This window comes from Wasmannia auropunctata, unplaced genomic scaffold (genome assembly GCF_000956235.1).
Source record: "Wasmannia auropunctata unplaced genomic scaffold, wasmannia.A_1.0 LD335844.1, whole genome shotgun sequence".
In the NCBI taxonomy this organism is placed as follows: domain Eukaryota; kingdom Metazoa; phylum Arthropoda; class Insecta; order Hymenoptera; family Formicidae; genus Wasmannia; species Wasmannia auropunctata.
The window spans coordinates 842891-857502 of record NW_012027046.1 but is presented as its reverse complement, the minus strand read 5'-3'; the positions used below and the strand labels follow the sequence as shown (position 1 = coordinate 857502).

Sequence of the window (14612 nt, the reverse complement as noted above, 5' to 3'; positions counted from 1 at the left end):
ATACCCATACAGCTACAGTGGACTAGACAGAAAAGGGTTAAGAACGCGCCTTGAGGCGGCGCGGGCGCCATCTGGCGGCGCGGCGGGCGAGGCAGCCTCTCGGCCGTCAGCGCGTATCTACGGCCGCGGTGTGCAATAATACATCGTTCCGGCATTCCTGGTTAATACGTGTCCGTCCGTCACCCGTGCGTCCCCGTGTGTGTCCCCCTCGCCTGGTGTTGTGCTACCGCTTTGGCCGCTACGCGCACCGCATTACATTAACGAAATCTATATGGAGATTGTCCGCCGCGTCTCGCGCCTGGTGGGATCTCCTCTCGTTCGTGCGTACGCGTAAAAGGTCGCCCGGCCGGTCGGCGCGGCCTCGCCGTTCCAGGGAACGGGGAAACGAACGATGCCTCGGGGACGGCAGTTGCTCTGCCTTCTGGCGCTCGGCCTCCTCGCGCCGTCGGCCCGCGCCGACGAGCACAATCACGTCGTGAGTATACACAATCCACCTCCCCCCCCTCCTCTCCCCTGGTTACGCCTAAGCGGACACGTCGCGACACGGCCGCCGGAATGTCAGGTTGCCGCCGCGACCTGCTGTTGGCATTTAAAGGCCAAACGTCGCGCCGCACAGCCCGCACAGACACGTCTTTTTATTGTTATCTTTCTCCCTCTCTCTTTCCCTCTCTCTCTCTCTCTCTCTCGCTCTCTGTCTTCGCACTTCATTACCGCGTCGAAACGATTATCGGTCATTACTTGATATGTATCGGCGAAAAAAGCCGTTTATCGTCACCTTTTTTGTTTTACCACTGATGAATTCCGTCTCGATTTGCGCAACGTATCTCCCATTTCGATCGTGTCACGTTCCACTCCTCAATTCCGTTTCCTTACAAACTGCTCAGCTGGACGTTGAGGGTACCTCAAAGACACGATGTTTTGTTTTTCAGTACGAGGATGGCGACGAGGTCGTACTATGGATGAGCACCGTAGGGCCGTATCACAATCGTCAGGAGACGTACTCCTATTATTCCCTACCCTTTTGTACAGGTACCAAGAATGTCATCAATCATTACCACGAGACCCTGGCGGAGGCTCTGCAGGGCATCGAGCTGAAGTTCAGCGGCTTAGATATCGAATTCAAAGGTGCACACTTAAAATCAGTATACATTCGTGCAATATATATTTATTAATTAACGATGATATAAACATATTAATTGCTCAAGGCAGCATTAAGAATAAACTACAAAATACATTTAAAACTCCCATTTTATGTTTCAGAGGATATCTCGAAGACAGAATACTGCCAGATAAGTTTAAACGAAGAAAGTCAAAAGGCGTTTGCGTACGCGATAAAGAATCAATATTGGTATCAAATGTACATTGATGATTTGCCAATATGGGGTAATTGATATGAACACTTCTTACTGTGAGTGTCAAGGTGGTCAGAGATCTGATAATTTAAACTCTGTTGTATTGCAGGTGTTGTGGGTGAGATTGAAAATAATGACGGAGTTGCGGTGTCAGATTCATATTACATCTGGGCGCATAAAAAGTTCGACATCGGATACAACGGCAAGCAAATAGTGGACGTTAATCTGACCAGTGACAACAGGGTGAAGCTGGTGCAAGGCGCGCGTATACCTTTTAGCTATGAAGTCAATTGGAAGAAAAGTAATGTCAAATTTGAGGATAGATTCGACAAGTATCTGGATCCTAATTTTTTTCAGCATAGAGTAAGTTCTTGTAACGTACTTCTTGAAATAACAAATATATATGCAACGATGTAAACTACAAATTTTTTTTCAGATACATTGGTTTAGCATCTTTAACAGCTTCATGATGGTGATCTTCCTCGTCGGGCTCGTCACAATGATTTTGATGCGCACTTTGAGAAAGGATTATGCTAGATACAGCAGGGACGAGGAGATGGACGATATGGAGAGGGATTTGGGCGACGAGTACGGTTGGAAACAGATACACGGAGACGTGTTTAGGCCTGCGAGCCACGCTATGCTCTTCTCAGCGCTCATAGGCGCAGGCTACCAGGTACACACATCTCTGTATCTCCTCAATTCCTTCTCAATTCCTTAAAGTAAAAGAAGTTGCGAGTGACTCCATATTTTTTGGCATGCAAAGGTCACAGTGGTGGTGTTGAGCGTAATCATCTTCGCTATCCTGGGCGAGCTTTACACGGAACGCGGTTCAATGCTGTCAACGGCAATATTCGTGTACGCCGCCACGTCGCCCATCAACGGTTACACGGGCGGCGGGCTGTACGCGCGGATGGGCGGGCGCGTGTGGATCAAGCAGATGATCCTAAGCGCTTTCATGCTGCCGCTCATGGTCTGCGGCACCGCCTTCTTCATCAATTTCATCGCCATGTATTACCACGCCAGCAGGGCGATACCTTTCGGATCCATGGTTCGTAGTTGCACATCGTGATAATCTCGATCGTTCATCCTGCTCTTGCATTCGATTCACGTCGATTTACGTTGTACGTAATGCGCAGGTTGCGGTGACGTGTATCTGCATATTTGTGATATTACCGCTGACGCTGGTAGGTACCATTCTAGGCCGTAATCTCGCCGGGACCCCGGACGCTCCGTGCCGCGTGAACGCAGTGCCGCGACCGATACCCGAGAAGAAGTGGTTCATGGAACCGCTGGTGATCATAATGCTCGGCGGAATCTTACCCTTCGGTTCGATCTTCATTGAGATGTACGAAATCTCGCTTTATTGGTATCTCAAGTCACTTCGTTTAATCCGCCATTCGTTTCACATCGATCGATACGCTTTCAGGTACTTCGTCTTTACCTCATTCTGGGCGTACAAGATCTACTACGTCTACGGTTTTATGTTACTAGTATTCCTTATTCTCAAAATAGTGACGGTATGCGTCACCATCGTATGTACATACTTCTTGCTGAACGCCGAAGACTATCGATGGTAAGTCCGCATCGTACGTGTCTGTGCATATTTTTCTTTCCTACAACGCGAATATTATCCGCAGGCAATGGACGAGCTTTCTTGCAGCGGCTTCGACGGCCGGTTACGTCTACATTTATTCCTTTTACTACTTCTTCTTCAAAACTAAGTGAGTAGATGTTACACGCTTCTTACGGCAGGCAATTCGATCGCAAATACTTGAATACCATCTATATTTGTTTGATATTTCGTGTTTACAGAATGTACGGTCTCTTCCAAACGGCGTTTTATTTCGGCTACATGGCACTGTTCAGCTTGGCCCTGGGGATCATGTGCGGCACGGTCGGATATATTGGCACCAACGCGTTCGTGCGAAAGATATATTCCACAGTCAAGATAGACTAAGGATCGTCGGCTAAAGTATTCGCATCGTAACGATGTGTAATTCCTAAGAACTACGCGCGCGCGCGACACTCGTTGCTGCTCTCGACGAGATAAAGCGCAGAACTTTATTTGTCCGAAGCAGAGCAACGAAGTCCGTCACGTCGCTCGGGAGTGCGATTCTTGGTTTTTTTTTTTTTTCAGCTTTACCCATCACCCGACTTAATTGGTGTCCGCTCTAGAAGCGGCCGCGACGTGTGTTCTTCTCTTCAATGTACTATTACTCTTCCAAGGGACGCTTTCCAGTGGAACTCACGCCGTCGCGCGTCTACGCGTTAGATAGTCGAACGACGTTCTCTCATCTTCGCATTCGTCCGTTTGTGTTTTCTTTCCGGTCGTTTCGCTATTCGAGAGCAAGCAAAGATACGCTGTAAACGGATCCTACGATACTAGTACACGCGCGCGTGTCGCAAAATGCAGTCACCTGTCAATAATAAAATAATAATTGTAAGTGTTAGAGCCGCGAATCCTGTATGAGAGTCCGAGCTATTGTACGAGCAAAACGGTTTACCGCAATCGTGCAAATTGAACGTTGTTCTCATACATTTTTTTATCCAAGTATGCCGCTAAAAAGAATTGTAATAATCAATATATATATATATATATTTATTTAATAATATAATAATAATATATATATATTTAAAAAATAAATATTGCACGGTCGCGCGATCGTTCTTTATCACGTATGTATACATCTCGCTGTCTCGCTTGCGAACGGCATTTGCGATCGAGTCATCGTACAAAAAAATCAAGAAGTCTCAATTCGCTTTCTGTTTCAAGGGACTTCAGCTCGGACAATGAAGCATGAGAGAATTATAATGTAAAATAACTTTTTCTGAATTCTTCAAAAACGCAAAGTAGAATGTTGCAATACTGAAAATTGTAATAAACTACTAGGTAAATTAGACGTGAGAACACAAAATGCATTATAATTTATTAAATTCATAGTTTTACGAGACACTTCTGTTGATAAGCGAACTGTGTATAGGAGTATATAATTGTGACTTAGATCATTGTCTGACTGTCGGTTTGCCAATTTCACGTTTCGTTATCGTAACGGAAAAAAAAATCCTTACCGTTAAGCTAAATTGGTTCGAAGTAAGGAGCAGAAATCGTGGCGTACAGTGCCCGATGCAAGGACCTTTTTTTTTGGCGGTACGACGACCGCACGGATCATGATCTCGTCCGCATTGTCCTCTCTTTACGTTTCGAATTGCTATCTTGTAGGATTCGCGAATGAGTCCACGCTCACGATTCTCTTCCGCGGGCGCGGGCGCTGTCGCTGTCGCCCCCGCATCATACAAATTTGATCGCCGTCTCGAGGGACGAAAAGTTAATTCCGCAAAACATAATTAGAGATAGGTATACTCGAATAAGAGATATAACGATGAGAGTATTACGTTTCAGTGATTTTACCGAGAGACTAATGTTGGTGGGAGTCTTCGATAATAAGTAAAACGATTTGTTGTTAGATGTAGTGATTCTGAAAAAAATATATAAAATTTCTACGTATACAACAAGTATCGCAGCTTCGCTTCTTTCCCTGCGCTCCGGTGAATTCTCATCGTTGGAATTTGATTTTGCGTGTTTCCCGATGTGAAAATAATTTCTCGCTATTTTGTAAGTTTCGTACGTTGAATGTGAATTTTCAAAACTAATGTGTATCTATTTTTCGAATTACTTAGACCGGATAAAAAATAATCTTATCACTTTATATAAGCGATACGAGACACGGAATATGCTTCATAAAACGGACACAAGTATATGCCGTAAAATATCAAAAGCTGTTAACTATTTCAACTCTAAAGTAACAAACTATTTCCAGATTAATTATGTGTCTTGCACTCGTATATTAAAAAATCAAAATTCCAATCAATTTATTTTAAATCTAAAGTAAAATGAATTATTTTAACGGTAACAATTTTGCTATATAAACATTAACATGCTGTAAACATTTTGTTATATTAAAAACATCGAAATTTTTTTATTTCAATTAATCCTAAAAATAAAACAAATTATTTCAAATCTAGTATATCTCGCTCTTGTATATTAAAATATCTATTTTATTCAATCTTTTAATTTTAAAATAAAATAAATTAACAATTATATGTATATCCCGCTGTCATATTTTAAAAAATCAGTTTTCATCAATACTTTAATCTATTCGAAATTTTTATATTGCAATTAATCTTAAAAATAAAACATTATTTCAACGCTACATCTCGTTTTTGTACAGTAAAATATCTATTTTATCAATCTTTTAATTTTAAAATAAAATAAATTAACAACAATTATATATCTCGCTGTCATATATTGAAAAAATAAAAGTTTTCATCAATACTTCAATCCATTCTGAAGTAAAGCTATTATTATAATTTAACAGTAGCGGTATACATTACGCTCTATACTAAAGAATCAAATTTTCCCACTACGATATGGCGGGAGCTATCCACTTCCGACTCAAATGGATGTTTGACATTTTTTTTTCTTTTGGCTTTCGCACTCGCTACCTTTTACATTTACGCAGTCACGTTCAAGAATAAATATTGCAGTTGCCGTCCGGGGGAAGCAACGTCGCGAGAGAACACGAGCGAGGAACAACTCGCTCGGTCGACCGCGGTGGTGACAGTGTGGCACGAGGGAGCGGGCTGTCGCGCAACTTCACGTGTCACACAGCGCACACGTCGACGAAACGTCGACGCCGGATCCCGGATACGCGCTCGTACGGCACACGGTGCTGGGTGCATTGCACGGTGTTGTGTGTCGGCGACTCTCAAGCGACTGTGACTCGCGTCGAGTGAGCCTCCTGCTGCCGAGTACTTGCCGAGAGGGAACCGCAACGGGTGAGGACGATGGCGCCGAAGCAGCGGATGCGTATCGCGAACGAGAAGGCGACGAAGAACATCACGCTACGCGGAAACGTCCCCAAGTCGTCGGTGAGTCCTCGATCGCCGTCGCGCGTAATCACGCCCGGCCGCGATATCCTCCGGACGGCCGCGCTTCCGCGAGCGGCCTCGCGGTCTGCACCCGCGGGTCGGTCCTCGTAAAGTCGCGCGGATTGTCTCGTTCGAAAAATCCCGGATCTTTTGAGAGAAAAATGAAAATTTTCACGAGAACGATACTCACGTCGCATCTCGACGACGTTTCGAGACAATGACATATGGTCGAGGTTTTCGATACGGGCGAAACAAGAGGATCCGATCTGCATCGTGATGAGAAAAGATTCGCGACGATTTGACTCGAATCCCACGAGGATTTTCCCACGTAAATGTCGGTACGTGATATTAGAGGTTATAGACGGACAGATTTCTCCTGACAGATCGACCTGTCAAACGACGTCAGACGTTCCGTCCCTCTCGTTTGCGAATAGCCGAAAAAAAATCATTCCGTCAGTTACGAACAATCACCCGGCGTCTCGTTTGTTTCGCACCGAAAGAACCTCGCATCTGTCAACAGACAGGTCTACCATATGTGAAGCCAAGGATGTGAATAACTAAGAACGACGCGACATTTATCGGATGCTCACTGAAAAATATCGTTCAGTTTATATCGCGTATGTCGATAGACCTCGTCTATGTTTACTCGCACGGACGCGCTCGGCCGTACTCGATACTTCCGTGTACGTGTTCCACCTGTCACCCGATATTCATGCTCGTAACTAAACAGGATCTTCTGTTATGCTAGAAATCGCAAGAGGAGGGATCTCCAGTTGGACCTTGGCTCTTAGCTCTGTTTCTTTTTGTCGTTTGTGGATCTGGTAAGTCCTTGCATGACGATCTAGATACACAAACTGGAAATAGAGCTTCTCCATCCTTGACATCTGGCACCAAGCACTCTCTGTTCTCAGTATTTCCTCTCCAGTCTCTCTTTTTGTTTTGTTACAATGAAATATACGTGGTTCTAAAAGTATGCTAAATAAAAATGTATTTATTCGCATGTATAGAATATCAAATGTGATATAATGGGAGCAGAGAAAACACTAACGACAGATGGTAAACATGCCAGGTGCTGAGGTTAGAGAAGTTTAACTTTATATGCAACTTGTTCACATAATATCCTGTAAATTGATTAATTTGTCCTTTTTTTAAGTTTTTTTTTTTTCATTTATACTTTATATATTTTTACTCGTATAAGATATAAGAGCAGAGAAAACAGTAATGACAGATGGTAGATATGCCAGATGCTGAGGATAAGTGAGAAGTTTAACTTTATATGCAACTTGTTTACATAATATCTTGTAAATTGATTAAATTGTCCTTTTTTTTAAGTTTTTCTTTTCATTTATACTTTATATATTTTTACTTGTTCTATGAAGTATACTTCAACTGAAAAGTGACATTGTTTGTTACAGCCGTGTTTCAAATCATCCAGAGTATCAGAATGGCTTGAAGAGGAGAGGAGGGTGCTGCTGTTGATATTTAATGCGACAAACCAATTACGATTCGTCGATATGCGAAAGAGACTGACAAACCGTTTTAATATAGATTGTAAATGATGATCGGAGATTACGGGAAACGGAAACCTTTGGCAAAATTTAGACAGTAGCTGAAAAAAAAATCATTTTCCTTTTTATTCACAGAAGAAGCTCAAAGATTTATTTATAACACTTAGCATTTATTATAAGCGTTTAACTTAAATTGCGCTACGCATAGACGAAGGGAGAGTGCTCGAAGATACAAACGCTGCACCGAGGAACAATCTATCGAACTTACACGAATCGAGAGCGAGAGAAAATTAATTTTCGATTCAATTCTTTGTTATACTTTCCGAACATTAACGCGGCTTCCGTGAACGTCTGTTCATAATTGTTTTTTGATCAAACCGTATTCTTTCGTCTATGTGTATGTAGAAAATAATTGTATATATACACACGAATGATTTACCATGCAGATTTCTCCTCAAGATACAGATCTGCCCAATTTGCAAGCACATGAAGCTGAACTCCAATGATTGGACAGATCTGTTTCCAAAGCATTCCGCTGTAAGCAGTTGGTAGCTTTCTGTTGTTATAATGGCCTTTGTACAATGCTTATGCGTTATAGGCAACGCGCGCGATCAGGTCATTATATACATATACAAATATATATTATACATCTCAAAGAATGATTTGTCTATATGAAATATTTGCTACTGACAGTGCACACATTGTCTCTTTTAATAAAGTATATTATCAATAAAGATATATATTGTTTTACATGAGATATGTTTAAAACGATTGTTTTTCTGTAGCAGTCCTTTCGCCCAATTAATGAACCCAATTCAATTGCAATTTGTTTTTCAGTCCAAAAAGAAAATGCGTTTATCTCGTGTTCATTATCGCTAATGGATCATTTCCGAATGCTACAAATTCAGTTGCGTAAACATTTGTGTTTTATCCATTTTGCTCCTTATTCATTATTTTTGTCTTGAACAAAATAATTAAAATATTAAAATCGATTTTTTTGTACAATGTATACACAGTTTAAATACTTTAAATTAAACTATAGCTTTAACATGTAACATTTAATATGTACTTGTATTAAAATCTTTAATTTAAAAAATATTTATAATTAATTTATGTAATTAATATGAAGTTTTGTGAGAAATAGAAAGTAAAAGAAAGAAGGATGTGGCATATATAAGACACTATTAGCACGGACACGAACCGCGTTCTAATGCTATGATTTGATTGACAATGATATAAGATAGACATGGTACGTAGTTCCTTTTTTGAAAACGGATGTGGGGCGCTAGTGTACGGAGGAGAATTGTCGGCTACCCAAAAAGCTGGCGTGGCCTCTCTCACTCTCTCACGCTTCTCACTGCTGGTACGCATGCGGTGATGAACGGTTGTTTTTGTTTTCAAACGTCGGACAAACCGGTAAGGTTACGAATTACTTCGCACTTACACGTCGATTAGAGGTTGAGAGGAGAATTTTGCGAATCTACAAAATAACTGAAAGAGATTGATAGTGAAAATCACGAGGGACTGATTGTAGATATTTGACGCAGAAAATCACAAAATGTCCAGCATATTCAACTTATTGGGTGAACTGGAGTCTGACGGAGGTGAGCGTTATATTCGTTTCTAGAATTACAATTTTTTTACGTCGCAAAATATGTATATTGTTCCTCTAGCATATATTTATATTTTTGACATATAAATTTTAAGTAAATTAGATGAATCTTTGATATAAAATATTATACATATATGGATCTTTTTGGCATGATTTGTATACGAAGAGAATTATGAATAATTATAGATGATTAAGGAACATTTCAAATTGAGCAATTATTCAATCTTGATTTAAATAAGAAAGATGTTTTAATGTAACACATAAAAAATAGATTGGATAGGAAACATAAATAAGTTGGAATAAATGTAGAAAAAAATGTGTGTAATGTAGTAACTTATCTTTTAGGTCAGATAAAGCCCATTGCACGATCTAAAACATCTCACGAGATTAAATTAAATTCCCTCAAGACGATGGGAGGCGCAAAACCGAAGGGACTATCGATAAGATCTAACTCTGATATGAATTTATCCAGCATACATTCAGCCAAGAAAAGTATGCACGATAAGGAACAGGATTGTTTAAAGCTAAAAGTAACACAAATAGATAGTAATGGACGTCCAATATCTCCAGGAAAGGAATTTGTAAAGGTAATAAAAACTTATATTTACTAATGTATTTTCAGTACATTTTCATACATTAAAAACATAATATATATTATATATACAATTTATAATAGAATTTTTTTTTAATCTTAAAGAATCTTTAGGAGACTAGATATTTAGTTTTTGTTTGTTGGAAATTATCTTTTTTTTTTATAGAAGATGATTACACAGTCACCAAAGGTTAAAGGCTGTGCTCTCAAGGAGGATACTACAATTAATAAATGTACAAAAAAGCAATTGAACGACGGTGTTTTTAAGAAGCCATTACTGCCCAAAAAGAATATCAACAGGCTCCCCAAACCAGAAAAATTGGTTCATTGGCACGACAGTCAACATGATTTTGGTATGTGGATAATTATTTTTATTTAAGGTTGACAGTTTGTAACTTAACTGTGCTAGTAAGAATATTCTATATTATGAAATAGTTTTTTACAAATTAATTTTTCATCCAGATTACGGATATATTGAGACTGCAGAAAAAGAATTTAGAGATTTACTCTCCAAGGGAAAAGAGAACATAAAGCCTTGTGAAGAGAATGTATTTGTGTCAGGTATTAAGAATAGTATTAATATGACATTTATTAAGTATGCTTATAAACTATTTGTTTTTTCTATATTTAGAAACCTTGGTCATGCCAGATATCTCGAAGTTTACTCTCGATAAAACTCTTGATGAAGAACACAAGAAACTTTTATTTCCCAACTTAGTTACTCCCGAAGTATCCGATATATCTGATGACGAAAATCTGTAGTGATAACTATAAGGATCATTTTAATATTATAATTTAAAAATTTTTTTCCGTGAGAGTGGATATTTAAGATCAGCTAGTATTATAATAATTTATTTTCTCTAATTGATATATATTTTTGTATTGACAAATGTTGTTAGAGCACTAATTGATAAGTCATTAAGTTACTCCAGAGCATCAATAAAAAAAAAGAAGAAATACTACATAAAGTATAGTTTATATTTGTATAACAGTATAGTTTATATTTGCATAACGTACGATTTATGTGCTTTCTAAGTCTATATTACTGATCTCTCAGTCATTTCGATTGCTAAATATTCTTTTATTCCTATTAGTATGGTAATAAAATTAAAATACAAGTACATTGTAAATTTATATATGAATAAATCATTTGAATTCATTTTTAAATGCTATTTTTTTGTTTCAACTGTCTTGTGTAGAATGTAGTTATCTGCGTGAATGTAACATATATGAAATATGTCAATTTTTAACTGTCAAAAATGTCGAACAAATGTTTCATAGTGATAGCAGGAACTGCGGATAATTTATCATTTCACTACGCGTGTTTTATCGCTATAAATCTTTCCAGGTTACTGCCAAATTTCCATTTCAAAAAAATTTACAAGGACGCCACCGAATGGGAGGTTCAAAGACTGCCTTCAATTTGACTTTTTATCGATAAATAGTATATTGTGTTTAAACTCCAGTTAATTCCAGGCTTGGGTTCGTGCAGTTTGCAAATTGCACGGATGGGAACATACGAAACCTCCACTAATCTGGAAGCAATACGGAACAAGTGGCACTAAGGTCACTTACATAGGTGATGCTGACGAGTTTCGCAGACTCTTGCTTGAATATTACAATATACATTTCGATCTTACGAGAGAGGAATTGAAAGTGTTAAAGACGGATTTATTGCGCGTAAGCGAAATGAAGGAAGAGACATAATACGATTAACAATTATATTTTCTGATATTTTTTTGTGTTCTCGTTACGCAGGCACATGAAGTAGAGCAGAAAAAAATTGGCTGTTCAGAAGTATGGAACGAATATCGTCGTGTGACTATCGTAGGTGCCGGTAGATCGTTATGCTTAGACTTGATTCCACAATTAATGACAATAAAGGAGTTACGTTTGTCACGCGGAATTGTGCTTAGTTTGTACGATGAATTAGAAAATTTTTCTGAGCTCGAAAGGATGGTGAAGGACATAAAGAATGTCAATGAAGATTTAAATGCAACAATGGTCGTACAAGATATATCGAGTGGATTACGCGATTGTGATATATTATTAATGTTTCTCGAGGATCTAACGAGGTACGGAAGATCACAAAGGATACTCTAAAAATGCATGACATTGAGATTTAGAAATAAGGTAAAATATGCTTCATTCTTTGGTGACCTGAGATACAAAAATAATTTAAAGGGAAGAGTATGAGGAACACGAAATTTGGTATCAGAGGATTTATGAGCGCATGAAGACATTGTCACAGCAAATCAACGAGTACGCTCCGTGTCACATTAAGATCATATTCTGCTCTACGGGTCCAACGTGCCTCTGTGCTACCATATTACGGAGTCTCGTAAAGCTACCTGAAACTAATATCGTTGTCGTTAGCGCTCACTATGGATTAGAAGTAATGTGCGATATCACGGTATCTCTCGGCATGGATCAGTGGAATTTCGGTTGTCCCCCGGTATGGGGATTTCTGGGTCGGTGAAATATTCGATTATGTATTTGAACCGTTTAGATAATACGGAGATATGCGAGATACATTGAACGTGTTACTGCAAATCATAGGTATCAGTGAGTTTGTAGATGTGTGCCATATGGTTCAAAAGTGTGATGTATATAGTCCGCAGACTTTAGAAGCAAAGAGAAGCACGACTTCATCAAGAGTCAAGCAAGCTGAGTTAAGGTGGTTTTGTTCCTCTGAACATAATAAAAATCTGTACGAGGATTATCTACGGCGTAGGGTAACTCAGACATTTATTGACATTTTACTGATATATATATATATATATATATATATATATTTGTTCTAATTGTTTTTTTTTTGCTAAAATATCTGAACTTTAAACATATCTTAGGCCACTCGAGTGAATTCACGAAGAGAGAATTCGCAAAAGTGCAAGGCTATATGTGATCTATTAAAGTTGTGGTACAAAGAAAGTATCGGCGATGAAATTATAGCTATAGGAATTTCATCCGATGGTAAACAATATATTTTATTTAAAAAATTGGAGTGAAAGTTAAGATTTGCATTGTTGACTATTTTCCCTGATGAAAATTTTTCAGAATTCTCTATATATTTTTTTCAGAATTTATATATATATATATATATATAAATCCTTTGCATGCAGTAATTAATAACATCTTGCGAAAACTTATAAAATCTGAATAAGTTTACAATATTTTCTCAGGATTCTTTATATGTAAATGTAAAAATTTATGAACTTTTTGAAAAAATTTTTAAAAGTATTGTAGCGAGATGTTATTAATTACTGCATGCAGAGGATTTTTTTATCAGAGTTATTTTAATTTAAACCGTATAAAATATATATTTTAGAAAAATAAAAATTATGTGCTAGGAAGCGCAATGAAAAACTTTTTTAAATATACAATCTTCATATTTTTTAAATAAATATTTATTTAGATTAAAAAGTAAAATCTTCAACTATGATATTTTTATTACAGATAGTTTCGGTATTCCGAGCGGAATAGTATTTTCGCAGCCGGCGTGTTTAAAAATTACGGACAACGGCACGCGAGTTTGGATACCTTGCGACGATTTTCCCTTGCCGGATATGCCTATGTCGATATTTCATAATTTAATCTGCACAGCTGCGATAATTACGAAACAGTTAATAAGCGTGTAGATAATTAAATATAACACTTCAAAAATATCGAAAAATGATACTGTTAAAAAATTATAATATTCTTGCGATAAAAATTTGACTGTGATTAAAAAGGTCAATGAAATATATATTATGTTAATGTTTTACGGCGAGTAACATAGTCTTCGACTGTGTTTCGTGTCATGTATATTGTTTGGTTCTATTTCGTGCTATGTGTGTATGTATGTACATATACATACAAAATATAACTGCAATATGTGTAATACTTGTATAATAATAATGTTATCTTAGATATTTCTTGATGGAAGCCTAAAAGTATAAATCTTTTCAAATGCAATTTTATACTGGCACTTTTTTTAATTTATTATATTATATTACTTAATTATAAACTTAGAATTTTCTTACGAACAATGTATATTTTCAATTTAAGAATTTAAAATTCAATAAAAACGCAAGCTCAAAGTAAAATATAAAAAACGAACGTGTTTATATGTACATACAATAAAATATGTAAGAATTTTTTTTTTCACTTATTTTTATTAATCATTGCAGTACTTTGTATTCGTTCGTCTCCGTTTTTAATATATATTGTTATGCGTATGTATATAGAAAGCGCACTGTACGACGGGCAGCCATAAAGGCGTCCGCCGTATCAATGGCGCGTGCATACCGTGTGCACTAGTGCGGTGCGGCAGCGTCGCCACAATTAGTATTAATTATATTGCCTAGAAAGCTGTGATTGGTTAAAGATTAGCAAGGTAGAATAGGTAAAAATTTTAAGTATTCTTTGATATATATAAATAGAATAACAAATAAGATTTAATTTAAATTATTTTAAGTTACAGTTAAATCTATAATGTCAAACTGAAACTTATTTAAGTCACCACTGTTCTTACCTAATAGTTATTTTTAATAAAACAATGGAGTTCAATAATTTAAAACAGTTCAAATGCATGGGTATTCATAACTTGAGTTAAATTTCATTGCTTTATTTAAAAA

The 14612-nt window shown here is 37.7% G+C and overlaps 4 protein-coding genes across 6 annotated transcripts; all 4 read left to right on the top strand.

Moving 5' to 3' along the window:
- Window positions 1-89: 89 nt before the first annotated feature.
- On the top strand, window positions 90-3915 carry LOC105455771 (transmembrane 9 superfamily member 3). Its single transcript, XM_011699349.1, has 10 exons — window positions 90-475; window positions 930-1125; window positions 1261-1383; window positions 1462-1715; window positions 1789-2028; window positions 2119-2403; window positions 2492-2700; window positions 2782-2928; window positions 2993-3076; window positions 3168-3915. The coding sequence occupies exons 1-10, from the start codon at window positions 392-394 to the stop codon at window positions 3310-3312; spliced, it is 1767 nt and encodes a 588-aa protein (XP_011697651.1). The 5' UTR covers window positions 90-391; the 3' UTR covers window positions 3313-3915.
- A 2083-nt stretch (window positions 3916-5998) lies between these two features.
- LOC105455770 (stress-associated endoplasmic reticulum protein 2) lies at window positions 5999-8549 on the top strand. Its single transcript, XM_011699348.1, has 3 exons — window positions 5999-6284; window positions 7033-7105; window positions 7700-8549. The coding sequence occupies exons 1-3, from the start codon at window positions 6201-6203 to the stop codon at window positions 7735-7737; spliced, it is 195 nt and encodes a 64-aa protein (XP_011697650.1). The 5' UTR covers window positions 5999-6200; the 3' UTR covers window positions 7738-8549.
- A 587-nt stretch (window positions 8550-9136) lies between these two features.
- On the top strand, window positions 9137-10958 carry LOC105455768. 2 transcript variants are annotated; one of them, XM_011699347.1, is made up of 5 exons: window positions 9137-9396; window positions 9750-9991; window positions 10166-10349; window positions 10459-10557; window positions 10628-10958. In XM_011699347.1, the coding sequence occupies exons 1-5, from the start codon at window positions 9351-9353 to the stop codon at window positions 10756-10758; spliced, it is 702 nt and encodes a 233-aa protein (XP_011697649.1). In that variant the 5' UTR covers window positions 9137-9350; the 3' UTR covers window positions 10759-10958. The 2 variants fall into 2 exon arrangements, with proteins under 2 accessions (XP_011697649.1, XP_011697648.1); XM_011699346.1 differs by having other exon boundaries at window positions 10163-10349.
- Window positions 10959-11063: 105 nt separating this feature from the next.
- On the top strand, window positions 11064-13950 carry LOC105455767 (putative malate dehydrogenase 1B). Of its 2 annotated transcripts, XM_011699344.1 has the most exons (7): window positions 11064-11399; window positions 11473-11676; window positions 11755-12071; window positions 12181-12467; window positions 12556-12731; window positions 12846-12969; window positions 13453-13950. In XM_011699344.1, the coding sequence occupies exons 1-7, from the start codon at window positions 11256-11258 to the stop codon at window positions 13632-13634; spliced, it is 1434 nt and encodes a 477-aa protein (XP_011697646.1). In that variant the 5' UTR covers window positions 11064-11255; the 3' UTR covers window positions 13635-13950. The 2 variants fall into 2 exon arrangements, with proteins under 2 accessions (XP_011697646.1, XP_011697647.1); XM_011699345.1 differs by lacking the exon at window positions 12846-12969 and having other exon boundaries at window positions 13453-13576.
- The last annotated feature ends 662 nt before the right edge of the window (window positions 13951-14612 follow it).